The sequence below is a fragment of the Triturus cristatus genome, chromosome 5_1, assembly GCF_964204655.1.
Source record: "Triturus cristatus chromosome 5_1, aTriCri1.1, whole genome shotgun sequence".
NCBI lineage: Eukaryota > Metazoa > Chordata > Amphibia > Caudata > Salamandridae > Triturus > Triturus cristatus.
In genome coordinates, this window is record NC_140587.1 from 421434615 (window position 1) to 421461933 (window position 27319).

The 27319-nt window shown below is 44.1% G+C and overlaps 1 protein-coding gene across 1 annotated transcript in view; it reads right to left on the reverse strand.

The window, feature by feature from the left end:
- The window catches only part of VPS13B (vacuolar protein sorting 13 homolog B), a 2934705-nt gene that overhangs the window by 1840795 nt on the left and 1066591 nt on the right, over positions 1-27319 (reverse strand). The window contains exon 20 of the mRNA XM_085605186.1: positions 6831-6940. Coding sequence (XP_085461312.1) covers positions 6831-6940 — 110 coding nt within the window. The remainder of the gene's footprint in view (positions 1-6830; positions 6941-27319) is intronic.

A 27319-nucleotide genomic window follows, 5' to 3' on the forward strand; every position in this document is an offset into this window, starting at 1 on the left:
TCTCCAATGAGTCTTCTGGACCAAGTCCCGTTCTCCTTCAAGTTTGCATTCCACTTTCTTAGTATATTCTATGGAATTCCCCTGAACACCAGTGTATATTTATGCTCCTTACCTAATTATTTAGAAGTATTCTTGTGTGTATTGTGGATATCTCTGGGTAGGAGATATACCAATGTGTTCGTGATTATGTGGCATAATAAATAGTTTTATTTTCATAAATCTAGTGTGGTTCTTTTTCATCTAATATACACTGTACAATAAATGTGGTAAAACAAGCTGCTTTACACTCCTTCAAGATAAGTCTGAAGGCTTCTCTCCACAGCTACCACTTTGAGAGCTTTCAATGGTTATCAAAGACCACTAAAATCACCATAAGGGTTGCCTGGATAGGAGCAAGGTGCATCACTCCTGAGAGTGTGCACCATATACCAAGCCAGCCCCCTACAACCACCAACACCAGTTCTACAATATACTTCTCCCATGTAGGACACAAGTCCTAAAAAAAAAAGTGGGGCATTAACCAAGTTAGGCAGTATGTAAATGACATCACAGAGGATGACATCGCACATGACATCACAACCCATGACCTCACAGGAAGTGATATGACAAAAAATGACATCAGATTCTAAGTCCTCGCATATGTTAAGCAGGTCTATCTTGAGTACATTTCAGTGCATAACAATATTTAACAAATTAGAGTTTGTATCAGAGTTGTGCCAAAAATTGATGCAACCCCAGTGCAAGATCTAGGTATCCATTTTTTTATTAAAACTCTGCCAGAAAGAAATTGGCAACAAGGAGAAATATGGCAGTAAATGAGTTCTGCTTAATTGGTTACAAAGTCTGCATTTTAAAATATCTTATGGGGTTAAGGCACCTGCTGCATAGATCTTTATGTACCCAGTAAATCTCAGGAAATAATAATAATGCTGCGATAACTCTAGAGGTTAATGCTCTTGCTGTAGAGACAGGTGTTTTGTCTAGTCTCAGTTTTGAATCAGTGTAGCATGGAGGGTTAATATGTCTCACGCAAAGCACATCATGTGACACACAGATGACGGATTTTTATTTTATGTAGCTGGGTAAGTGGGTGATTGCTTTTAACACAGGGATCCTTTAGTTACGTGCAGTTCATAAATTGTAATCCTTCTAATATAGCACAGTGAACTATGAAGGAAAGGACGTGTGACTCACACTTTCTAACCCTCACTATCTTATGTAACACATCCTGTAAAATGATATACACACATATGATTTATTGTCAATGTATAATGTGTCAGTGTGATTTAAAGCGCCCAGACACATTGGGTTGGGTAACGCTATAAAAGAAATAAGAAAAATAGTGGTATTTAAAATATTTGTGTAGATTTTAGGACAGACCAACACATCTGACACAACATAATACAAGATGTGTGCTTAGACTATGTCTGATGCTAATTGTTCTTATGTTCCAGGGCAAGGTTCAACTGCTCAAAATAAACATTTCAACAAAACATTAGGGTTTGAGTGGCTGAATTGCACAGTGTGAAACAGTCAAATGAGGTAGGATACCAGCTGAGGAGGGGCAGAATGCAGTCGGTAATCATCAAACTACCTCTTTTCCTTTGTCCTGTAAGTTCAGACTGCAGCCAGCGGTTGCGGCGATGACTAGGGGTGAAAATATTCCTGGAGCTTTTGCAGCACATCAAAAGGGAAGGTCACAAGTCAAGTGCAGGGCCAATAGCACATCAAAGCACTCCTGCTTTGACATACCAATGGCTCTGCCACAGCCAGGAGAGGGGAAATTATTTTGTCCCCTCGTCCCCCCACCCTTGTCCCCTCGTCCCCCCACCCTTGTCCCCTGTGTCCCCCCACTACAACATCTTGGGATATATATTCCCGCACCCCCCACTTCCTACGCCCATGCTGGGTGCACATAATCCGGCATTCCTTCTCCCCTCTAGCTGCACCTAAAGGCTGTGGACAATGAAAGGTGGCGGTTGTACTTAAGAAGGGCCCGACTCGGCGGTCTGCAACCACCGACGATTGGGGGCAGTGACAGAGATGAGCCGTGGCCTGAGGCGCGAACTGCAGAGCGCCACCGCACATCCCTATCATACAGACACCACGGACGGCAGATAGGAGGAATCTGGACGGCATTTGGGTGGTGTGAGGGAGGCACCCACCGGTATTTGTGCACCAACGGCTCACCAGAGCAACAGTCACTGGAGAGGCATCCACAAGGTAGGAGCCAGCTGCCTAGCTCCATACAGACGGACACCCTCTACACTTTTAGCCCCCTTCGCTTTTTTTCTTGACCCCCACTTGACAGAGCAGCTCAAAACTTTCCACATAGTAGCCAAAGTAGATGACCTTTTTTTTTATAAAGTTTCATTCAGCTTCATCAAACGGCGCAAAATTTATTAAGAAAACAAAAAATGCCTTTCCTATGAAAACTTAACCCTAACTATAATTACACAGTGGCACTGTGTAATATATGCACACACGTGTGTGTAGTTTTGGTTTTTTACACTGGCGGTGGTAGTGCCAATGTTATCATGGTTAGGTCAGCGTTTCAACAGGAAAAGCACTTTGTTTTTTCTCAATTACGTTTGTCATTCAAAGAATCTGCACAAAAAATCTTTCCCAAAAAACGTGTATACACTTTTGGGTTCACCATGGCAGGTTTTGTGCTGATTTGTCAAGCAGGGGCCAAGAAAAAGAGGGGTCCAAAAGTTCCATTGCGATACCCATGGGGTTGAATAGCATTACACCACATAAGGTATGAAGGTAGAACTTTACTAAAGGATTGTGCTTTGCTCGGTTGATCTAAACTTGTTTAGTATTTTTCAAGAAATCAGAAATTAAAAAAGGTGCTCGAGTTGGGCATGAAGAGGTTACATTTTAGAGATCTATGCAAAGTTAATTTGCGGAAGATCTGTAGTTGTGATACCATAGATCTCCAAAGCTCCAAAATTAAAAAAATACTCCAATCTGGCAGGTTAATGAAGCTTTTTCTCCCATCTATCATGTTAGTACCAGGAATCCGTAGATGGATCCGCAGTATCAGAATAATCATAGGTAAAACAAATGCCGCAATGACTATTACAGAATGCGGGGACTTGTCCTGCATCCAAAAACTAAAAAAGAAATGGTTTATAAGAGGGCAGATTGACCCCAAACCCACAAGGGGGATCCGGCTGAAACATGTGCCTGTAAACCTTGCCCTGGACTTGCAGTACCAGAGAAGCTCGCATTTAGTATTATGTATCCATTCAACAATTAAAAAAAAAAAAAAAAGGTACCAGACCACGTGGCAAACCCCCACCTTGCATGGCCAAAGGTATTGCAGCAGGGATTGGCCACCCACAGAGGGTTGGGTGCAGGCCCTGTGGCCAACCCTTCAATATGCTCAGCAGTAGCATATGAGAGTTAAAGATCCCATAAAGCCTCAGAACCAGCTGCGCGGAAACCTAAGAGTGAGCTAAAAATATCAGGAATATTACCTGAATGTACCAGACATGATTCAGGAGTGGAAAAGCTTTGCATTTCGCTGTGTCGAGGATGCCCTCTATGAAAGGGATCGTCTACGTAGGCTGCACATGAGACTTTGGCTCACTGATTGTAAACCCCAAGAATAACAGAAGGGTGGAAGCTGTCTACAGATGGGCGAGATTGACTGTGACGAGCACACCTTCAGCAGCAAGTCATAAAGGTATGGTAATTTATGTATCCCTGACCGATGAAGATGTGCCACAATCACTATCATCACCTTGGTAAAGATCTCATATCAAGAAGCGAAAAACGCCTGTGGGACTGCAGAATCTGTACATGAAAGTACACGTCCTGCAAGTCCAAGGCAGAAAGAGCCTGGTCCCAGGTCAATATCTTGAACTTGTCCTTCCAACGGGAGGAGTTCAGAAGTCAAAGGTCTAACATTGGCATGACTCCTCTGTCCTGTTTGGGCACATCAACTGAAAATCCTGTGGTGTGCATCAAAGTATGGCATCTAATCACAACACTGATTGGTGCCTATGGCATGGCCCACAGTCTGTGATAGCCCAGAATGGGCCTCAAGTCATATTTAATTGTGCCTTGTCCATCGTCCATCTTGGATTGTCTAAACAAAGGCGTTTCTAAATTCGCCAGGGATGGCAGGTAAGATGTCAATCGCCACATCCCAACAACACATACATGTAGCGTCCTATAAGGCAGGTGGCATTCAGGGACCTCAGTGTCAAGTGGGGGAAGGAAAATAATCTTTCACTGAACATATTAATGTACTTCAACAACTTGTGCTGAGGCATAGTAGCAAACACAATGGGACTTACCTCGCTGGTGGAAACCTGAAACACCTGGCTCTATGGAGAAGGGTGCTGGTTCAGTAATGCTGGATCCCTTGGCGCAAGTTTAAAGTATTGAGCCACCTGATGTACTGGGGCGGGTGTTGGCAGGGGGAACTGAACATGGTTTCTATCACATTGCCAGCAACGTTCCTGCCAAAGCCTTGTTAGAAGGCAGTAAGGGATATGAAGTGATAGATTTGCCTTAGTGTCTGCGGTTGGCAACTGGAGATCCAAAATATTTCCTGCTATGCAGACTATTACGGGAAGAAGGCTCTCTCTTCAGGTGAGGTACCCCGGTGGTAGTCCAATTCTGTCTTAGAGGAGGTATCGAGGCCACTGGCATTCTGTAGGCCTAAGTAGACACCAGCATCTGTGTACTAAGTTGGGGAAGTAAATTGTCTTCCTTCTCTTTGTCTTCCTCACCATGTGGGGCGTTTTTAAGTCTTTGAACAACGTCAGAATCTAATCTGAGCAGGGCCCTCAGTGGACTCAGTATCAGGACAGAGGCTGGAGTTCATCCAAAGTTTTAGGCTGCGCTCTGGTGATCTCATAACGAGAGACAGGCCTAGTCCAGGCGACAGATCTATGTAGGCACCAGGTGCCTGAGCAGTTGAAAACGACAAGGACTTCAATGAAAGCGGTCCTTTAGAGGACAGGACGGAGACCCAATGAGATCAGTCGTTAGCAGGGGCAGGTCCGCAGGCAGAAGTCGGACTGGGGGTCCATGAGACTCTATGGGGCATAAAGGAGCTCCAGTTGAAGTCGGCATCATCCTAAACAGCCTATCTGGAGGTCTCTACCTGCTGCGAGGTTGAAGATGGCCCAGAGAACTCGGGCCACACCATTGCCAGCTTTGGGATCGGTTCGCAGTCGTATGATGAACGAGAAGTCAGGCCCTTTGAGCGTTGACTGTACAACTTCACACCAGATCAGTAACTACAGAATAGTGATGAGTTGGACTTCTTGTGTTTGTGGCAAGACTTGTCTCTCGACTTCATCTTCAATATAACTAAGAATGTCATCAAACGCGACCTGAAGTGGGCCTGCGACTTGAAGCAGATCCTCAATTTACATCGTGACTGGTCCTGTTTCTTGTGTTCAACTTGGCCTTCAGGTGCATTAGGAAGAATTTATCTCACGATTTGGACCATAGCCACCACAAGCAGACATCGTGTGGATTTTTAACCGACATATGCTTCCTCGAGTCGGAGTACAGTTTGAAAATTCTCTCAGTGAATCTATACATTTCTGTTCATTAATCATAAGGATAAATCAGTGGAACAAGATAGGACACATCCTAGGATACTGAAGGAGGCTAGTAAGATGATGGCAGACCCACTGATTGAAAATTGTGGGGAATTAGGGAAAAGGCAAAAGTGCTAGTGGGGGGAGGGGGGGCAGACCCATCAGTGGTGAAGAAAGATTTTATTAATGACAGAAAGACTAAACTAACACTAATCAATTAGAGAGCTACAAGATCCTGGGTAGCTGGTACCACAAAGATCAGAGATACAGAGCAAGGAGAGCTGATGGATTGTATTGGCGCTTTGTGTACCATGTCACCCAGGCAGTTCAATGTAAGTCAAATGCTCTCTGTGTGTGGGCCAGTTCGTTAAGATGGGTATCTTGACGATGAAACTAGAAGCACTGGAGATTTGCATTCTCTTTAGAATCAATCCTACTGAACTCCACTACGATCACGTCACATTCATGGACAGAAGAGAGAATAGGATGAACAAAAATGAAAATCAAGTACTTAAATGAGACATTTGCATACAGTGATAGGTGATGTTGCTACTAGAGAACTGCTGCAGGGAGTTAGATCTAGGAGACTCAATTGTGTAAAAGACCTGCTCACTTCAGTCTTTAGAACGGAGGAGCCTGATGTAGCTTTGGAGTGATGTTAAAAAAAAAAACATTAGCATGTTGTACGATCAATTCCTTTCTATGTTACATATGCCATCACTTAGCTTCCATGAATTGTGCATATAGAGCCTATGAAATAAAACGGTTTCACCACTAGATTCTGGGAGTCTTTGCAGCTATAGGAATGGCGAGTCCACGTAAAATATAAGGACAGGGGAAAATTTGGCAAAAACTGCAAAACGGATACAATATTCTTTACACTTGCAAACTAGCCTAAATAACTCTACATCTTATGGTCACTCTGTCTTTTCAGGAGCATAAAAAGCTTTTTTATGGGCATTTTGTAGAACTTTAATGCTAGACTAAAAAGTGGAGGACTTGGGAGGCTAGATTGTGTTGAAAACTGTGAATCAACACAGTATGAATGCAAATGTACTTTCTCTACAGGCTTAAGCAGCTGCCTCTTCAGCCAAGCTACTTGTTTGTGGACTACCTTAACGTAAAGAACGCAGACCTTTTCTACAGTAAATCATGGCACAATCCCTAAGCATGTATATCAGTACAGAACATCCCACAATCGGCATATGAAATAAAGACACTTTATATGCGAGGAGTGATTTATCATAATGCCATCCATACCTGCTGCGCGTGTCTGCTGCTCCGTTTCTGCGGCTGGTACATAAGCCATGTGTACACAACCGGGTCTATATTGATTGCCACTCCCTGCACACTAGCCAAGAACACAGCACCTGGTTAAAGAAATAAATCGTCTTTCAGCAAATAGATTTTGCATACAACACATGATAATTTCATGCCACATAATGGATTTTATTGAACCAGCGATACTTTGCACTATTTCGATTTTATTTCCTCCGATGGAGCTTTGCATTAACCTGCTTCCTAACATGCATTCCTTAAAATAGTGAACCCGCGGTGGCAAAAAGGATTCCAAAGGTGTCAATGAACTTTTAATATATTCAGAAAGCTAATGAATAACAAATATAATTGATATTTTTTATTTAATAAATACATTAATTTTCTGCAAATGCCAAAGATCACGTACCTTGCCTAAGAAAACGAAGTGCTGAAAATCCTGCAACTAAATTACAGTATGTGTGTTCGTTCTCTCTCTCTCTATCTCCGCCTCTCTCTCTCTCTCTCTCTCTCCCTCCCACCTCTCCCCCCTCCCCCGACTACAATATGCCAAAGAATGTTTGGGAAACATCATATAACTTGTCAGAAAACACGTTAATTTAGACCACTATTATGCAGACATTTCAGCCAAAAAAGGGAGTAAAGTTGTGTGAGCTAGATAACAAAATGTGATCTGCTTTCAAACAAGTCCTCTATGAATCCGCCCGGTCGTAAAATGCCACACCTGGACACCAGTCCTGGTTGTTATTTCAAGATAACCCTGCAAAGACAGACAATTTACAGTTCCACCTAATACCTACCTTGCAGGCCAAAATCACCCTTTCGACAATAGCGAGATCTCACACATTTCCACCCAGAGGAGTGGCAGGAGTGCAGTAACGTATGAGAAGTAGACCGCTGGAGAGATCAGTTGTTAGATAGGTGGCTTTCTTATCTAATTATTCTTACTAATGGCACAAATGCTACACCTTGACAGGAATGTCAAAGAGTTTAATTTGCAAGAAAGTAAGGGCTTCCACGTGTTCGCACAGCAACAGAGCAGTGCCTAACACAAGCATAACTTTCCTGTCAGTTGTTGGTGCACACAGTGGGATGACCCCACGCTGTCGTGGGGAACCAGAGTATGAAGGCATGAGTGTGCGTCTGTGCACTTCTTTTATTACTCACAGCCCAGAGCACCATTAAGTGGCAAATGTCCAGCAGCTAAGCATCCAGATGTACATGTTTGTAGGCATACCGACCAATGAGGTTCCCCTTCTCAGGTAGCAGACCACACTTGTCCAAGTTTATGATATCTGTTCCATTGTAAATGCAGGGCAAATTTTATTTATTTTGTTTTCTATGGCCATAAAGCCTCTCATAAGCATCTTCACCAGCTGTGGTCCTATATTTGGATCACATATTTTTGTTTGTAAAAGGTTGTCTATTGGAGAGGAGGTATTATTTTCTTCAGAACTCTCCCGAAAAAGGTTGTTCACATAACATGATTTTTAGTTAGAATGCCTCCATCCGGTCCTGGTTTCCTTAGGCATCATGTAAGTACGCCTTTCAGATGAGGAAATGTCCATTGAAGCTTATATTGGATCATTGTTCCAAATCACTCTTAGCAGCGAAAAAGCGGATGGACAGCAAAAGCGTGAGGCTGATGAAGTGAACACAAAAAGAAATCTCCAGTAGAATGCAAGCAACAGGCTCAAGACTAATTGTGGATTAAACTACAACCTATATTTCGGTTTGTTTATGAAGAATGTAAGACTTCTTACATCATTTGACAGAAGAAAGAGCCGTGTGGCAGTGAACATTAAGTACTTAAAGCAGCCGGGCACTATGAGGAAGGGTGTGGAATGAGACCTCGCTGATGTCAAGTCAGGTTAAATACAGTTTATTGTCAGGAAGACATCATGCCAAAAACATATTTAACTGATGAAGGCATAGAGAATCAAGTTGCCTTTCTAAGCACATTAGCCAAAACACTACACTAAAGTTAAAAAAGAAGCCCCCAAGCCATTGTGAAGTTGTTCAAATGGAACAGCCCATTAACTCTGGTAGCCTACGTTTATGCTTAGAAGCAGGCAAGACCTTCTTAATAGTGTTGAGGAAGTGCACATCAACACCTGGCTGGAGGAGCACAGAGGCAAGGTAAAGACATCCCATTAGAAGTGTTCTACTTAATCTTATAAGTAAACATAGTGTGTGAACTTTCAGCTGTACATAAGCGCACACGTTTGCCTCCGTACAAGCTGCATGTCTAATTTCTCAGTAAAACATGCTCTCAAAGAAACAGCCAAAGTATTGATAGGATAGAAGCCAACAAAACCATGTTGTCAAGGGCCATTACAACAACACTCCTATGGCATGGTCGAAGGCCCAGCATGATGGAGACCTTCCTAGGGTGCTCCTTTGACTGGGATTGAAACCATGACCAGAGGGTTCCTCTGATGTCTGAAAGTGGAAACGGAGAAGGTACAAGAATGGGGAGCGTTATGAAAGGACTACAGTATTGCGGTGGCAGAAACAGCAGTGAAAGAGTGATGAGACTCCCACCTCATCGTGGAGAGGGTTTAATCCGAGGCCTAAGGATGATAATTTGGCATCAGGCAGTGAGGAACAGACTATCAAGCGAAGGATCAGATGCCCCGGTGGATTGTGGCTCTGAACCATAGAAGAGGAACTGTTAAAATCCATGTATGTTGCGCTCCAGCACCATATGAAAATAAATAAAGAGTCATATATGACAAAGGGCTGATGGGGTAAGAATAAAAAGAAATGCAGAGAGGAGGACTGAGACTTTTTTACCCAATGAAGCAGACATCAAGATCCTTCAGAGAATTCCCAGGTGGCAGGTAAGCATTGACGCATCGGGCAATGACTAGAAAACCAGTTTAACAAACGCAATGAGTGAGCCACCACAGAGGAAGACAAACAAGAAAACTCTGGACAACACATTCCCTGAATTAGAAAAGCAGGACAGAACAATGCAAAAATCCAACAGGGGATGAATGAATGCAAACGCACTCAAAGATAATGGGTCCTTATCCGTTGGAGCACGTTTATGTGGAAAATGTGATGAGGTGAGTCAAATATGGTTCCTGGGGGTGCTAGTCGGTGCAAAGATGATGAACCCACGACTTTCGACCTCCAAACAATGGCTACTTTTTAGCCCTAGATATGAAGGAAGCCTTCCTATTTTGATTGTTGCTATAGACTAAAGGTTTCGTATGACTGAATAGATCAGACAGGAGGAGGCGGGGGTCTTGCTCAAATATTAATGCTTCAAACGACCTCGAGATGCCCTAGAGCAGTGGTCCCCAAACTTTTTCAGCCCACGGCTCCTTTGACCTATTGGCCTGAAGCCGTGGCTACCCATTATGTTACTTTTTTTAGTGAGTGGGGGGATGTAAGCCCTGTCTCGGGAGAACTTCCATTTTTCTCAGTGAAAATAATTGCCATGAGCTGATGAAGGTATTATAATCATAGATGCAACAAAAAATATATAATAGTTGTTTAATAAAATACTTTTATTGGTTTAGTCACAGTGCATTCAAAACAAAGTTAACCTTACAGGCCAGTGTAGGCAATGTATTGTGATGAATGGCGCAACAGGTGGCTCAATAATAGACAGTGTATGACCCTGACTGTTCATGGGTAGCAGGCACTTAACCTGAACTCTTTGTTATTTAATCATATTAAATATTTGTATTTAACTGGTAAAGTTCAAGACTGAAGATACCTAAATACAAAAGATGTCGAGGAAAGTCATGTCAATGACCTCTTAAAATTGTACTGCAATCTAGTGTCAAATACTACATTATACGCTATCCATGCCATTCCTCCAAATTACCAAAACATTGAAGGTAAAAAAGAGAAAAAGATCTGAAAATCTTCCACACTACTTCTGGACCCCACGTGCAACTATTAGACTTAATTTTCCACCACTTGGAATAGTTGCAGCCCCCCATTTTGAGTTGGTTTACTAGAAAATTAATGTTTTGGAATAAACTGCATTTTTTGTTTAACTCTTCAAATTTCCTACAGATTTCTGTTAAGAATGGGATATTTTACATTCAGCACAAATGTTATTGATCTTTTCTCGACATTGCTCTAGAGAGGGAAAAAAGTGCAGTTATCTCTTGCATGCACTGCATATGTTGGGACGAGTTTCCAGTTATGTTAAGATATTCACATTTGAGCAATTATTTAGAAATATGTTCAGTATTGGAGTCTTGAGTTTTTTTATCCTAATCAGCTCAGATCGCTCACATCAATTACATCAGAGTTCTGTCATCTTTTTATGTTGTAAAAATGCAGACCTACTGTTCAGAGTGACCATGATTTCTGCGTTTAAGAGCTATGTTCAAATATGCACAGGATTGTAATTGAAAATACAGGGCTTCCCTAAGTGCCTCCAGAAATCAGAAGGTACCATAGAAAGCTTCTCTCTGCACCATTTTGGAATGGGACAGGTTAACTGATGAAAACTGTGCAGAGAAGTATCCCCCGTGTGCACTTATACCACACCACTTTAACACCAGATTCGGGCGCTGGGAAGTTTACGCCTGAATCAGAATTTGCACGAAAATAGGATTAATTGCCTAAATATCAGAATTGTGATTGTTTTCAAACAGATTCATATCTTGCCATTATAAGTGCAATAGCATTACTGCTTCCTTTGTTATCCTATCTTCAAACCGCTCCATGTAAATGTGTTTAATTGAGAGGGCTTAGAATGATTTTAAGTTATAATAAAGTCGTTTTTGAGGCCGACATGGAACATTTCTGAATTGGCCTGCAGGGTCGGGTTTTTAACTCGCTTAATTGCTTGGCTGAAGCAGCATTTGATATACCTGGTCTTTAGGGCTGTGACAGAAAGCGCGGGCTGTGCCAAAAACATATCTACAAACTGGTACTGTGAGGGAAAAAACAATGTAACGTTTGGGACCAGATACTGCAAATATTGGTTCAAAACAATTGATGCAGCCAGGAAGTTATTAAAAGAATTGGGGGAGAAAAAGTCTGCATCGTAAGAATTTTTTTGCTGCAAGCTGCACGTCTCAGGCAGTCGGAGCTATTCAGCCTCTTGTTCACGAAGAGAGAAAAAGAATGCAGAAAGATGAACAGAGGGTTTCCAAATATTCCTGCCTGCTCAGTACTGATACAGGGGTGAAGGTGGCAGGGTTAGGACACATCATCTGCTGCTCTGTGCGCAGCTCCGATTGTTTGCCCCTTTTAGCAATAACGTTTTGCAGCCCGTGGTGTGCCTTTTGGCAGTGCATGAAAAGGTATTTATCGGGTGTTTCTGATGTTTCTTTCGAAGTCATTATCTCGCAGCTTTGGTAGCAGAGCTGTGCAGTTCTGAAGAAGAGGTCAAAGGCCTTGACAGTGGTTCCCAAACTGTGTTCATGGCGCCCCTGGCTAGTTTTGATGGCGCACCAGTGTGCCACGGCGCACAGATTGGGAACCACTGCCCTAGAGAACTAGATTTTAAATTAGCGTAAAAGCTAATTCACGTATTCAGACAGAGATGGTTTTTAAGTCTATGCCATATTTCTACAGAGTCGAAGATGCAAAAAACACAGAGCTGCAGATCGGTCAAGAATGCATCTTTCGCCGAGAGCCTAACAGCATCCAATCCTGGAAGCTGGGTTGAGCCTGAACAGAACCATCGTAAATCACAAAACTGGAAAGCTATAACTTCAGGCTGAATTTTGGGGCTGGAGACAACGACAGAGGAAAACGTGCGCTTTACTTTTGGCTCTTTCTGCCAAAAGGGTTCCCTTATCTGCATTCCAAACAGGCTTTGCCAATTAGCTCTCGGGGCACCGCATTCACTTTCAGTTACTTCCCATCCTAGCGGATGATTAGAAGCAGGGGTTCCAGGCTGAAGCTGCACAGATATATAAAAAAATGCAACATGTGCATGTCTTGTCAGCTCGATAGCATCTCTGACAGGCCTAGAGGTTCGCCTTGTAAAATACGGCCTTATCAGGGGTACAACTTGTCCTGCCTTCTATCTGGAACCAGATGGGGATAGCAAACACATCAATCTGCATTAAAGGCAATTCCACTGCCTTTAAAAACATTGTTCGTATTACTAAGGAAGCCAAGGACTTCGTGTTTTAGAATTAAAGAGCATTACGAGTTCATAACTTACATTTTAAGGTGGACAACAAAACTATCTTTAGGATTTTAGGGCCAAGAGAAAATTAGTTGCATATAGGAAGCAATGAGGTAAATATGTCTAGCGATTAGGTGCAACAAATCAAATTCAAGACAGCAGAAATACTGACCATTGGGTCTACAGGTTGGACCCACAGTACTCATTGTGCGTGAACACGGGGCAAGTTGCACTTCCCATATCAAAATTTTAAAATTGTGACAAAATGCTACTCTATCTAGGCCACTTTACAGCGCTGAAACGTAAATTAAACAGGCCCCACCCTGAGAGCTAGAGTCGATGACTGCATAGGGTTCCCATGAAGAAGCGGGCTTTGCTGTAAACGACCTGTATGAAAGATTCCCTCTTCAGGACCTTCCTGAACTGAAGGGGGTAGGGGGGGGGGGGGGGGGTTAGCGTAAGGTAATCCATGTCGGCGATCAACTTCTCTTTTATATTTCAAATGTTTTACTCAATAATATTTAATTCCCCAAGAGTGCTAACTATATCCAGGCCAGGATGTTGTGTTTCTGTGGTTTTTTGTGTGTATCATATTACTCTTGACATACTTTGAATTGAATCCCCTTCAGGTGTTAATCAACAGTCCACGATTGAGGTCTCTGGAGTGGAGGCTGAAGGCAGTTCGATTTTCTCACAGTGCCTGCCAGTGGGTCAAAACGGTGTTCAGAACACATGCTGTCATCCATGTCTTGGTCTCTGTGCAAAGCACATGCCTTAGTAATGTTTAATTCAGTCTCTCAATTTCAGGAATGAAACATTTTCAATATTCATTATTTACAACAGAATCATTGTTGTTAATAATTTATCCTACACAGTTAATAACCACTGACAAAGCCAATAGTCCTGGCAGGCTTCAGGTGTATGCTATTTGTTGTGTTATATATCTGGATGCAATAGCCGAGAGGAACCAAAACAGTGGTTGGGTGACACACTTCGGGAATCACAAAAATGTAGTTCACCTGTTTAGGCCACACCCTTAATTACGTAGCCAGATTCCTTTTAGAAATCCACTTAAAGCCCTGGAGGGCGTTTCATTTTTTGAATCGTGGAATTTCACCATAATATTGATATCATTGCTATAACTTTGGATCAATCAAACCCATGTAAGCCTGAGCAGTCCTATACAACTTAGTCTCAACTACGTCCTTCCTCTGTTATTTCATACCTTAAGACAGCAACAGGCTCTACAGCAGTGCTTCCAAACATTTTTAAAACCACAACCCAATTTTTAGAACGACAAACTTTCGCAACACACTAAGCTTTAATGGACATAAGACAGGCGATTCTTAATGTAACCAAAGCATCATGTAGTACCGCATTGTCATTTACAGACAGCACATTTTCCATTGAAATGGCCACAAAGTTTGCACAAACATACAGCCTTACTGATAAAACTATATTGCACATAAATGATATGTGGAAATCGAGTTTCAGTGAATATTTATCATTTCTGCATCACCAAGTAAAGTGTCTTGATTTGTTTTCATTCTAATAAAATCTTTGTTTCCATCGTACTTCAGAATTTTAAAAAAAGCGCTTCATTTTTGCTTTCCTAACTGTGCGAAGTGTATGGAGTATTTATAGGTATTTACATTTTGTTGTGTGTTACAAAAAATGACATCCTACAGCCTTTCTTTTCATACTCCTTGGAACCCGCCAAGATTGTTACATAATTCACTTTACTTTTCTTTCTCTGACTGCAAAGTGAGAGGAGTTTGACAAAACAATTTCCCATGTAAAACAAACAAAAAAAAATAAGCAGCAATTTATAAGAAGAAATAGTCTAACATTTGACCCCCGTCTTGGAAGCACAGCAAATGTGACAAGATAAATACAGAATTTAAAGACACCTTTATTTATAGCTTGGACTTTCATGACCCACCAAAAAAAGGCTTACAACCCAGTTTGGGAAACACTGCTGTTGTCAATGGGATTGAGGTATCCTTTTGGTTTCCTGTGAACGTTGGGGACCTGCAAGGAGGACAAGCTGTTCAGGGTTTCAGGCTGCTAGAACATACCTTGGCTTCTTTAAAGAGTGCTATGGTGGACCGGTGTAGGGTTATGTCCTGAAGTAGGTGAACTGCTGGTGATAGCGCAGGTTAATAGTCTTTGTAATGTCTGGTTTGAATAACCTTCCCTTAACAAGTGTATTGTCTCTCCACCCTAAGCTTCAAATCTACTGGAGGGATCTGCGGCACTTCGGTTAAGCAGCGTTGGATTACTGAAGTATTATTAAAAACAAATCAGCATGAATCTGTGAATGGTAATATGGATAGGTCATTTAAAAAGTTGGATAAAAATGATTTCAAAATAAAAATGACTCAATCCATTTCTGAGCTAAGCCACTCGCCTACAACAGTGTGTGGTCAAGCAAATCAGAACAACCATATTCAAAACAGTGTCAGACCAAAGAATAGTTTGCGTACCACCGGCACTTGACATTCAGTGTCATAGACGCACAACAACTGTTACCTTATTCTGAATATGATTAAAACAGTTACCCAGCAAGAAGGCAATGATGATGGTCGCCGAACCACTTGCTGCTTTCAAGCAACTGCTTTTGGATTGAAAGTGTGGGTTGACAGCACAATATGTCTGAGACTACTGCGCTTGCTGCACTGAATCGTGTAAAATTAGATTATAACAGCTGGTCTTGGAGAGGCATGAGTGATAACTGTGATGCACGACTTGTAATACACGTGAAAACACAGTTTTATTATGTATGCGTATTTTGTGCACAATTTTAAAAGACTATTTTTACTGTGTTAATAAACCGTATTCGTCAAAGACAATGCAACTCAAGTTTTAATAAAAAGCAATAAAGCATTTAAATACTTATAAACATTGCAATTCTGTATATTGGTGGCTTACTGTATACTTGTTTTTATTTCTTTTAAATGTGATTCGATTTTTATTCTATTTGGATCCCATTTGATTTGCTTCTGTTATACAACTGTTTGTCGAACCAAAATATGCACATATATAAAATGCACATATATAAAATTAAAAGTAATGTACAGTGGAAGCTTTCCCTTAAATTCTCTCTTCAAAACATCAGGCAGAAATGAAATTTTTGTTATGGAGTACCTGTTTGTATCCAAAGTGTTTGTGTTATTTAAGTTTTTTCAACTAATTACAATATAACGTTAAAAATCATGCCCATCAAATTTAAAAACAATCTGCAACCAACCCTCTGATTACACACATAAAACAGTTAGCCATAATGCAAATTACCATAATGTATAAATTCAATTAACTAATATTTAACAAAATAATTGTTAATTGTTTAATTCCTTATAAAACAGTCTCTACACTTTCAAAAATAAATGCGTAATAGTTATACAGAATTGTGATGTTTCATTGAAGAAGAGTCACAGCAGCTTGCTCAGGGAATTGCGTTTTGTGTCGGTGCTGAATTTATCATAATAGGGCACATGGAGTTTCGATGCCTGGTACCAGAAGGCAATTTAAAGGCAAGCTCTTACAATGATTTTCAGAGTCTTGATTCATTACTGCAAAGTTTTATATAGGTTGGGTTAATAAGAATCATCAATTAATCCCTAAAGTGCCCACTGCATAAAACATCTACACAGTCCGGCCATCATAAATCGTATATTTTCAGTGGTGCACAAAAAGGCTTTGCCAATCGGTGGGGACAGCATGTAACACATATAATTATTTAAAAATACATTTTAAATACGCCCCCAAACAATAAACAATACTTTTTCAAAGGAATTGTTCCTTCCTTGGTGATTACTGCCGAAAATGAAATTAAGCAAATTTTAATTAAGCTATTGATATGCTGTAAAGTGAACACAACATAAAGATATGTGTGACATATTTTAAGTATATTTAACATGTAAGAAACATTACATGTATATATAGTGCATGTTTTTTGAGGCAGTTCATATAATATTCAAAATTATCAATAACTACAACTGCCATGAAATTAAATAAGCCCTCAAAATATATGCAATTATTTCATGTAAAGTATGACGTTCCAAATTCAAATTGCAAAACAAAAACTTGCTGTTTAATAGCTGTCTTCATGTTAGCCCTAAAGAATGTTTAAAAAACTACAGGAGTGCAGGCTTATTTTTTTGTCTTGAAAGATAGCAGAAATAAACCAAAAATCATGAACATCTGACCACTAAAAGATGGGCAGTGAAAGAACGACAATAAAGTATGCCTGACTTAAGAAATAAGATGGTATTTTGGATACAGTACCCACTTCAGTTCATTATAAGGATACTGCAAATCACAAAGGAGTTCCATGGCTATATAGCGGATCAAGGATGAAGGCCATGGACCTCTTAGATGCCAGATGCAACTTCTCCTGTGCCAAATCGTAAATGTTCTTGACTTATTTTTGGGAAAAAATATTCTTGGTGCCTATCTTTCTTGAACTGGAGTATGATAAAAACATGTTTCAAGAAAGACCCCTTGTCAAGAGCCTAATTAGGAGGTCCAAACGCCCGTCTTACTATACAAAATCAAAGTATCAATAAGGGGCTAATGTTCCTATGAAGGATAGAGAGGAAGGCACAATCTCTCAAAGGGTGGAGAGTGCCTGGGTCAGAGTACCAGATAGAGACAGTCAGCTGGACTGTTCATAGTGCCCTCAAAATTCCCTAGGGATGTCATGCTTCATCATAGGGCGGTGCTGCTCGTCGGGCTGGCGCTGCAAAGCCCTATGGGTCCCCCGAAGGGTCACTTTGGGGGAGATCTTTTAAGAGGATGCCGTATGATGAATACAGGTAAGGTGGTTCGTGAAGTGGTGGGGTGTGAGATAAAGGATTAAAACTGGTAAGGGAGATCCTGCACTATACTTTAATGGAAGGGGCCGCCCTGCCAGGGATAAAAACCTGTTGGTAGGGGAATGCTACCTTGGGGTTTCAAAGGAATCCTGGTAGTCAAAGACAAGAGATCATGCAAGAGATGTTGGTTTTGCCAATATTTATGCATGTTGTACACCAGTGTCGCTGCTGTTCAGCGCGGCTAAAGGTTTGTGGAGTGACAGAGTGGCAAAGAGTGGAGTGGCGTGGAGTTTTTTAGAGTGGCATAGAGTGTTGTAGACAAACGTGTTGTAGAGTAGTGTGTCATAGAATAGAGTGTGGAGTGGATTTGAGTGGTGGAGCGGTCGCAGAGTGGAGCAGGGTGCAGAGAAGAGTAGAGGGGAAAAGGGTGTCATGGAGTAGAGTGGAGTAGAGTGCTATAGAGTGGAGTGTTGTTTCGTACAGGGGAGGTGCATAGGGTGGAGTAAAGACTCGTGGAGTGGAGTAAAGTGTGGTCAAGTGCAGTGGAGTCAAGTGTGGTAGAGTGGAGTAAAGTGTGGTAGAGCGGAGTAGAGCCTTGTAGAGTGGTGTGCATAGTGTAGAGTGGAGCTGTATAGACAGGAGTGTCGCAGAGTGTCATGAAGTCGAGTAGAGGGTCATATCATGGAGTAGAGTGGCGTAGAGCAGAGTGGAGCCGAGTGATGTCGTAGAGTGGAGGGGTATGGAGTGGAAAAGCGTGGAGTGGAGTAAAGTGCAGTAGATTAGAGTAGAGTGGACTGGCAGAGAGAAGTGGAGTAGAGAAAAATGCACTGGAGTGGCACAGAGTAGAGTGGAGTGACAAAGAGTGGAATAGAGTGTCAGTTGAATGACGTAGAGTGGAGGAGTGTAGTGTGGCACAGCACAGAGTGGAATACTGTGTCGTACAGTGGAGTAAACAAAGTGCAGTAGAGCGAAGTGCAGTGGCGTATTGCAGAGTGGAGCAAAGTGGAGTGTCGTGGAGTGGTGTAGAATGCTGTGGAGTGGCGTTGAGTGGCACAGAGTAGCGTCGAGTGGCATTGCATGGAAAGGCGTGGCGTAGAGTGGAGTGTCGGAGAGTACAGTGTAAGAGTGGAGTAGAGTGTTGTGGAGGATCGAAGTATGGAGGGTCATAGAGTGGAGGGTCGCAGAGTGGAGGGTCGCAGAGTGGATGGTCGCAGAGTGGATGGTCGCAGAGTGGATGGTCGCAGAGTGGATGGTCGCAGAGTGGATGGTCGCAGAGTGGATGGTCGCAGAGTGGATGGTCTTGGTGTAGAGTGGAGCAGAGTAGAGTGGCAGAGTGAAGTGTCGCAGAGTGGGGTGGCAGAGAGTGGATTAGAGTAGCGTAGAGAGGAGGAGAGTGTTGTATTGTAGAGTGGAATATTGTAGAGTGGCATAGAGCAGAGTGGCATAGAGCAGAGTGGCATAGAGCAGAGTGGCATAGAGCAGAGTGGCATAGAGCAGAGTGGCATAGAGCAGAGTGGCATAGAGCAGAGTGGCATAGAGCAGAGTGACAGAGTAGAGTGGTGTAAAGTGACAGAGTAGAGTGGTGTAAAGTGACTGAGTACAGTGGTATGGAGTGGAGTACAGCGGAGTAGCTTGAGTTGAGTATAGTGTCGTCAAGTGTTATGTCAGAGTGGAGGGGCGTAGAGTGGAGTGTCGTAAAGTGGATTGCCGTAGACTGGAGTAGAGTGCTGTAGAGTGTTGAGTCATAGAGGTTAGTGGCATAGGGTGGAGTGGTAGAGAGGAGGGGCCTAGAGTGGCACTGTGTGGAGTAGAGAGTCTGGGAGTCGAGTGTTATAAAGTGAAGTGGTGTAGAGTGGCCTAGAGTGGAGTGGCGTAGAGTAGATTGGAGTGGCCTAGAGTGGAGCAGAGTGTTGCAGAATGGAGTGGGGTTTCATAGAGGGGGGTATTGTGGAGTGGCATATACCGAAGTGGAGTAGAGTCGCATAGAGTGAGGTGGTGTAAAGTGTCAGAGTGGTGTGGAGGGCGTAGAGCGGAGCAGAGTGTCATAGAGAGGAGTGATGTAGAGTGGAACAGAGTGTCGTAGACAGGAGTGGAGTATCGTACACAGTAGAGTAGAGCAGCGTAGGATAGAGTAGAGCTGCATAGAGTGGAGTAGAATGTCATAGTGTGGTGTACTGTGGAGTGCAGTGGCATAGAGTGGAGTGGGAAGTGTCAGAGCATTGTATCATAGAGTGTTGTATCATAGAGTGGAGTGGTTTAGAATAGAGTGATGTAGAGTAGACTGGCATAGAGGGCAGGGCCGGACTGAGAACCAAAATCAGCCCTGGCAAGGAGCTCGGCCAGCCCCCATGAGGGTTGGGGGTGCGGCCGAGCTGTTTGCCAGGGCGGTTTTCAGCCGATTTTGTTTCAGGGGCCGATTTTGCAGCTATGGGAAACGCCTGGTGCCCGCTACGGCCAGTCCGGCCCTGGTAGAGGGGAGTGGCATATAGGGAAGTGGCATAGATGGAAGCGGCATAGAGCAGGGTTGCATAGAGCGGAGTTGCATAGAGCGAAGATGCATAGAGCGACGATGCATAGAGTGCAGTGCGTAGAGTGGCACAGAGTGTAGTAGAGCAGAGGGGCGCAGAGTGTAGGGGCGCAGAGTGGAGGGGCATACAATGTCATGGCATAGAGTAGAGTGGAGTGTCGTCAAGAGTTTCACAGAATGGCATAGCTTGTAGTAGAGTGGAGAGGCATAGAGCTGCCCAGAGTGGAGTGGCATAGAGTAGATTGGATTGGCATAGAATGGAGTGGCATAGAGTGGAGTAGAGTGTTGTAGAGTAGAGTATCGGGAGGGGCAGAGTGGCATAGAGTGGTTTTGTAGAGTGGAGTAGTGGGTCACACAGTGGGGTAGAGTGTCGTACAGTGGAGTGAAGTAGAGTGCCTTTGAGTGGTTTACATATTACAAGAGACACTGGTCCCTGAAAGCAAAAAATAATTGAACATACAATGAATATAGTCAAGATTGGTACTATATTACAGCCAATGTCCAGCCGGACAAGGCAACTTTAATAAGTGGAAATAGTTGGTAATGATTCAGAGAATGTAAGTAGAGTCTTAGTGGGACACAAGCCTGTATCCTGGGACTTACATATCGTGAGAACAAAATGTAGAACACATTCAGGCAATTACAATGATGTTTCTGTTTTTTAGAAGAATAATGAGTAATGAAACATCTAATACATTTACTGTCACCTTCACAATAAGTTCAATACAGAGATTTGAATGTGTAAGGTAGACAATTATGTCGACGGCGTTTCGATCCTTATCACGGGGATTTTGGATCATCATCAGGACTACTCAATTAAATTGCCCATATTCAAGTGCCTCGTGGTACCGGTTGGGGTAGCCGAGGGGGCGCCAAGTCGTGGGCGGGTGTCGGGATCGTCCGGATCAGAAGCGGACCCGATTCGAAGGTACAATGCCTGGTAAAATTAAGTTCTGAGGTAGAGGGACACGGTAATTAATGAGTTACGTCTCAATGTGGTAAAAGAAACGAATTCCGTGGCCACGCGTATAACAGCTCGTTCGGGTGATACCGGATCGACTGTTGAGTGGTTTACAGCTGAGTGGAGTTATCTGGAGTGGAATGGCCTAGAGTGGAGTAGTAAAGAAAGTGGAGCGAAGTGCCACGCTACTCTATTACACTATACACCACTCTACTCGAGTGTCGTAGAGAGTTGGGGCATAGAGTGTACTGGTGTAGAGTGTTGAGGAGTGGAGTGTCAGAGTTGCGTGGCATAGAGTGGGTGGAGTGGCGGTCAGTAGCAGAGTGAAGTAATGTAGGATGGAGGAACGTGGAGGGGGTATGGTGGAGCAAAGGGTTATGGAGTAGAGTGGAGTGGCATAGCGTGGAGTAAAGTGACGTAGCAAAGAATAGAGCAGTGTGTTGCAATGTGCCGTGGAATAGTGTGCTGTAGAGTGGAGGGTCGTAGAGTAGAGTGTCGTAGAATGGCCTAGAGTGAAGTTACAGAGTGGAGTGGCGTAGAGCATAGGGGAGTGTGATAGACAGGAGTTTAGTAGAATGGAGTAGTGTAGAGTGGAGTGGCGAATAATGGAGTGTTGTGGCACAGAGTGGAATAAAATGGCATAGAGTGGAGTAAAGTGGCGCAGAGTGGAGTCGAGTGGCACAGAGTGCAATGGATTAGAGTCAATTATGATGGGAGTATTGTGGAGTAGTGTGGAATGTCACAGATTGTTGTGTCGTAGAGTGGAGTGTCGTAGAGTGGCCTAGAATGAAGAGGCGCAGAGTGGAGTGGAATAGAGTGGAGTGGGGTAGTGTGTCACAGAGAAGAGTAGGGTAGAATGTCGCATATTGGAGTGGATTATAGTGTCATAGAGTGGCGTATAGTGGAGTAGAGTGTCAGAGTGGATTGGCGTAGAGTGGTGTAGAGTGAAGTGGCGTAGAGTATCATAGAGTGGAGGGGCCTAGAGTGGAGGGGCCTAGATTGGAGGATCGAAGAGTGTTGTGGAGTAGAGTAGAGTGTCAGAGTGGAGTAGAGTGGCATAGAGTGGAGTAGAGTGTTGTGGAGTAGAGTGTTGTGGAGTAGAGTGTCAGAGTGTCAGAGTGGAGTAGGGTGTCGGAAAGCGATGTGGAATAGAGTGGAGTGACAGAGTGGCGTAGAGTAGAGTGGCGTAGAGCTGAGTAGAGTGGCGTATCACTGAGTTGAGTGTCATAGAATGGAGTAGCGTGGAGGGCTGTACAGTGAAGTGAAGTGGAGTGGCCTAGAGTTGAGTAGAGTGGAGTGGAGTTGCATAGAGTGGAGTGGCGTAGTGTGGAGGTGCATGGAGTGGAGTAAAATGCCAATAGTGCCATGTCGTAGAGGGTTGGTGGCGTAGAGTGCAGGGGTGTAGAATATTGAGAAGTGGAGTCCCGTATAGTGGAGTGTAGTAGAGTGGAGTCCCATAGAGCGGAGTGTAGTAGAGTGGAGTGGAGTGGTGTAGAGTGGAGTGGTGTAGAGTCAAATGATGTATAGTGGGGGTGGAGTGGAGGGGGTAGAGTGGAGAAAAGTTCTGTAAAGCAGAGTGGAGTAGTGTAGCATAGAGAGGAGTTGAGTGTCAGAGTGGAGTGGTGTATCGTGGAATGGCGTAGAGTCGAGTATAGTGTCGGAGAGTGGAGGGTTGTGGAATAGAGTGTTATGGAGTAGAGTGCTGTAGAGTGGAATAGCACAGAGTAGCAGAGTGTCCTAGAGGGGAGTGTCACAGAGTGGAGTGGCCTAGAGTGGAGTGGCCAAGAGTGAACTGTTAGAGTGGAGTGGTGTTCACTGTCATGGTGCAGAGTAGAGTAGAATGGAGTACAGTGGAATGGGGTAGAGTGGAGTATTGTGGAGTAGCATGGAGTGTCATTGAGTGTTGTTTCGACAGTGGAGTTGAGTGGCATAGAGTGGTGTGCAGTGTCAACTAGTGGGAAGGGGTGGAGTGACACAGTAGAGTAAATTGGGATGACAAAGTGGGATGGCATGGAGTGGAGTGGCATAGAGTGGAGCAGTGAAGAGCAGAGTCGAGCGGCACAGAATAGAGTGTTTAGAGTAGAGTGCCGTAGACATGGAGTACAGTGGAGTAGTGTGTCGTACAGTGGAGTGACGTAGAGTGGAGTGGCGAAGCATGCAGGAGAGCAGTGTTGCAATGTGTCGTGAAGTAGCATGCTGTAGAGTGGAGTGTTATAGAGTGGCCTAGAGGGAAGTGACAGAGTGGAGTTGAGTGGCGTAGAGTGGAGTTGAGTGTCGTAGAGTGGAGTTTCATACACTGGAATGGCATAGAGTGGAGTGGCGTAGAGTGAAGTGATGTATAGTGGAGGGGCATGAAGTGGAGGAGGTAGAGTGGAAAAAAGTGTTGTAAAGTGGAGTAGACTAGAGTGGCGGAGTAGAGTGGTGTAGAGTAGAATGGCATGGAGTAGAGTGTAAAAGTGGCTTGGAGTGCCAGAGTGGACTGGAGTAGGGTACTATAAAGGGGAGTAGAGTGTTGTGTCATAGAATGGAGTTGCACAGAGTGGAGCATGCACGGTGTGGTAGCACACTTGCCATTACAGACAACACATTTTCAATTCAAATGACCATTACATTTGCACAGGCGTACAGTTTTATTGATAAAAATATATAGCACACAAACAATGTGTGGAAATGGCATTACTAAATGTATTGATTTGTTTTGATCGCAATAAAGTATTTGTTTCCACCAAACTTCAGAATTACAAAAACATTTGCTTCATTTGTGCTTTCCTAATGCCGATATATTCTGAAATATTTCTACAGTTCATTTAGAAACATTTAAATTGTGTTGGGTGCTAAAAAAAAGTAACATCCTACAGCCTTTCCTCTCACATGGGTAAGCGGCAAGGTTGTCATATAAATCCTCTTACTTTGAAGTCTGAAATAGAAAAGTAAACACCTAGCTCCCTCGGAAGACAGTGCCTGACAATTGACCTCTGCCTTTGAATGCACAGCAAATGTGACAAGATAAGAACGAAATTTAAAGGCCTGTTTATAGAAAGTCAGCACTCGTAGAAGAACAAACGGAGCGATGGTGAACAGGCTATGCTCAACAGGATGGACAAATAAAGCCAGCAAGTAGAAAGCAAGCAAATATTAAGCAAAGGGTGGAATCCATTCCCAAGAAAGCTTTCAGAATGTCCATGAGATGTCTTTGCAAACTAGACAGCTGCACAGTCTGGTAGGCTTCGAACTAAAATAATTACCTCTTACCCACTAGATGGGTAGCAATAACCATAAATGGACTGCAACGTGAACCTCAAATCCCTGGGCTCCGGTGCCTCTCCACATACAGCACTAATATCAGCTACACTCTTGATCCACAAATTTGGACACTGCTTTAAACTGTAATGATCTAATTTCTTTTTTCGACTAGGACATATGACATACTGTCCCAAAAGGGCCTTATAAATGATAGAAAACCTGTTTAAAGGAATAGCTCTTGCTACCATTTTCATAGCCATAAAATCCTACTTCGCTGCCTGGATTATATCCCCAAACCTTAAAACAGTAACATTCTTGCTTGATAATTAAAACAAAATCAACTTCTTCAAAGCCCTCTTGAACTCAAGCCATATTAACAACTCATTTCTAAACAAGCATTTGCGAAGCCAATCCATCTGGCCTTTGGAGCTGGTGCAATGGTTACATTTATTTTTTGATAAACAAATTTTATTGTTTCAAGAGAATGCAACCACCAAAGCATCGACATTGCAAAATATGGATATTGACACATTACATCGAGAAGAGCACTGACATTACGCACAAATCCGCCCCCCGCGGTGAACAGCATGATATACAGATGGAACAGTCTAGTCCACGGCACCCAACCATTTGCCCCACACCCTCCGATATTTCTTAGGGCACCCCCGTGCCTTGTACAAGGGTTTTTCTTGTGCCGCACACCAATCCACCCCCTTCCTCCATCCGGCCAAGCTGGGAGGTGTAGGACATTTCCACGAGGCGGCTATGTCCCGTTTGGCCACGACCATGGCTATATTGTAAAAGACGTTCTCACTCCGGGACCCATCAAGGCTGTCCGTAATCCCTAAGATGGAGTGACGTGGGTCATGCGGAACCTCCCACCCCAGAACCGCGGACAGCTCCATTTCAATCTCTCCCCAAAACTGCGCCAACCGGGGACAAGCCCAAACCATGTGGAAAAAATCAGCCGGGTCCTGGCCGCAGCACGTGCATGAGGCGGATGGGGAGAGACGAGCTCGATATAGACGCTGTGGGGTTAGATAGACAGCATGTATGTAGTATAGTTGGATCAGGCGGAGCCTGGCGGATGCAGTGACTGTCCTGGGGGACATGAGTGCGTCCCGCCCGTCCACTTCGTCCAGGGGACCCACCCACTACTCCCATCGGTCCCGAAGTCGGTCGAGCGGGGTCGGGTGTTGTTGACCAATGTCTTGTAGATCCGGGAAATACCCCCCCTCCCCAAATCGCCCAACATGGTCTGCGCTTCGGGGGGACTGTATTCAGGGAACCTAGTGCCCTCAGGCAAATGAACGTGGAGGGCGTGCCGCAACTGTAAGTACTTATAAAATTGTGATGAATGGAGGGAATATTGGGATTGGAGGTCTTTGAAGGATCGCACATGGCCGTTCGCCCACACATCCCCCAGCTGGGAAATCCGTCAATGGGATCTTATTGGGAACACCTGCAATCCACTGTCTCCCCGAGCCAAGTACCGTGCCATAGAGGCGTGAGCCGAGTGAGTCTGCGCGCCCACTTAGAATGCCTTAAGGCAGCCGGCCAAGCCAGAAGCACGGAGCGCATGACGTCGGGCAAGACGGACGGGAGGGGTTCACCGTACATGAGTGATTGAATTCGAGGCAGGCCGAGTTCACTCAGCTCTCGCCTATACGCAGGGTCTGACCACCCCCCATTGAACCAGTCATGAATACACAACAGCCGAGTCGCCAGGTAATAGAGATATAGATGCGTCATCCCCATGCCCCCATCAAATGTTGGAATCGGACATGTACACAATGCCATCCGGACCCTCCCCCCCACAGGAATTTAGCAGCCAAAGTATCAATCTCCCGTAACCACACCCGCGGAAAGCAAAAGGGGGTGTTTTGCAGGACATAAAGAAATCTAAGGAGAATCAGCATTTTAAACAAGGCGACCCTCCCCAATGGGTGCAGCGGCAGTGTCTGCCATTTGTGCAGATCTGCCTTAGCCTTCTTCACAAGCGGGGTGACATTGAGAGACCACCCCAAATCTGGGAAGAGTGTGACCCATATCCTGAGGTATTTGAAGGACTGACGCCGAAGCGGTATGCTAGACCGCCAGTCAAAGCATTCCCTAGAGAGATGGAACGGGACAAGAACCGACTTGTGGGCATTCATGTGGAGGCCAGAGGTTTGCCCAAAGGAATGCAGGATCTGGAGACAACGGGGACCAGACTGCGCAGGGTCAGATAAGAAGAGCAAGACGTCGTCCGCATAAAGAGCAATCTTATCTACTTCAAAGTTGGGCCACTCCCACCCCCGAACAAGTCGTTCAGACCGAATCAGGTCCGCTAGGGGCTCCATCGCCAAAGCAAAGAGGAGGAACGAGAGGGGGCATCCCTGCCTTGTTCCCCGTTGGATGGGGAAGGCGTCGGAGAGAACCCCATTAACCAGGACTCGTGCCCGAGGCCGGGTATACAGTACCCCAACCAGCTGACGGAAGCGCGGCCCGAAGCCCATCGCTTCCAACACGTCATCCAGGTACGTCCAATCTACCGAATCAAACGCCTTCTCAAAGTCAATGAGAAGGAGTGCTAGATAAGGAGAATGGACCCGTCGGTGGGCCAGGGCCAGGTGCAGGCGTCGAAGGCAGTGTCGGGAACCACGTTAGGGCATAAAACCACACTGGTCCGGATACACCAGCGCGGTGAGATGGGGCTTCAGCCGTTGGGCAAGAATCGCCGCATACACTTTGACGTCCGTATTAATAAGGGAAATGGGACGGTAATCAGAGAAGTGGGGAGATGGCGGTTGGGACTTTGGGAGGACCACG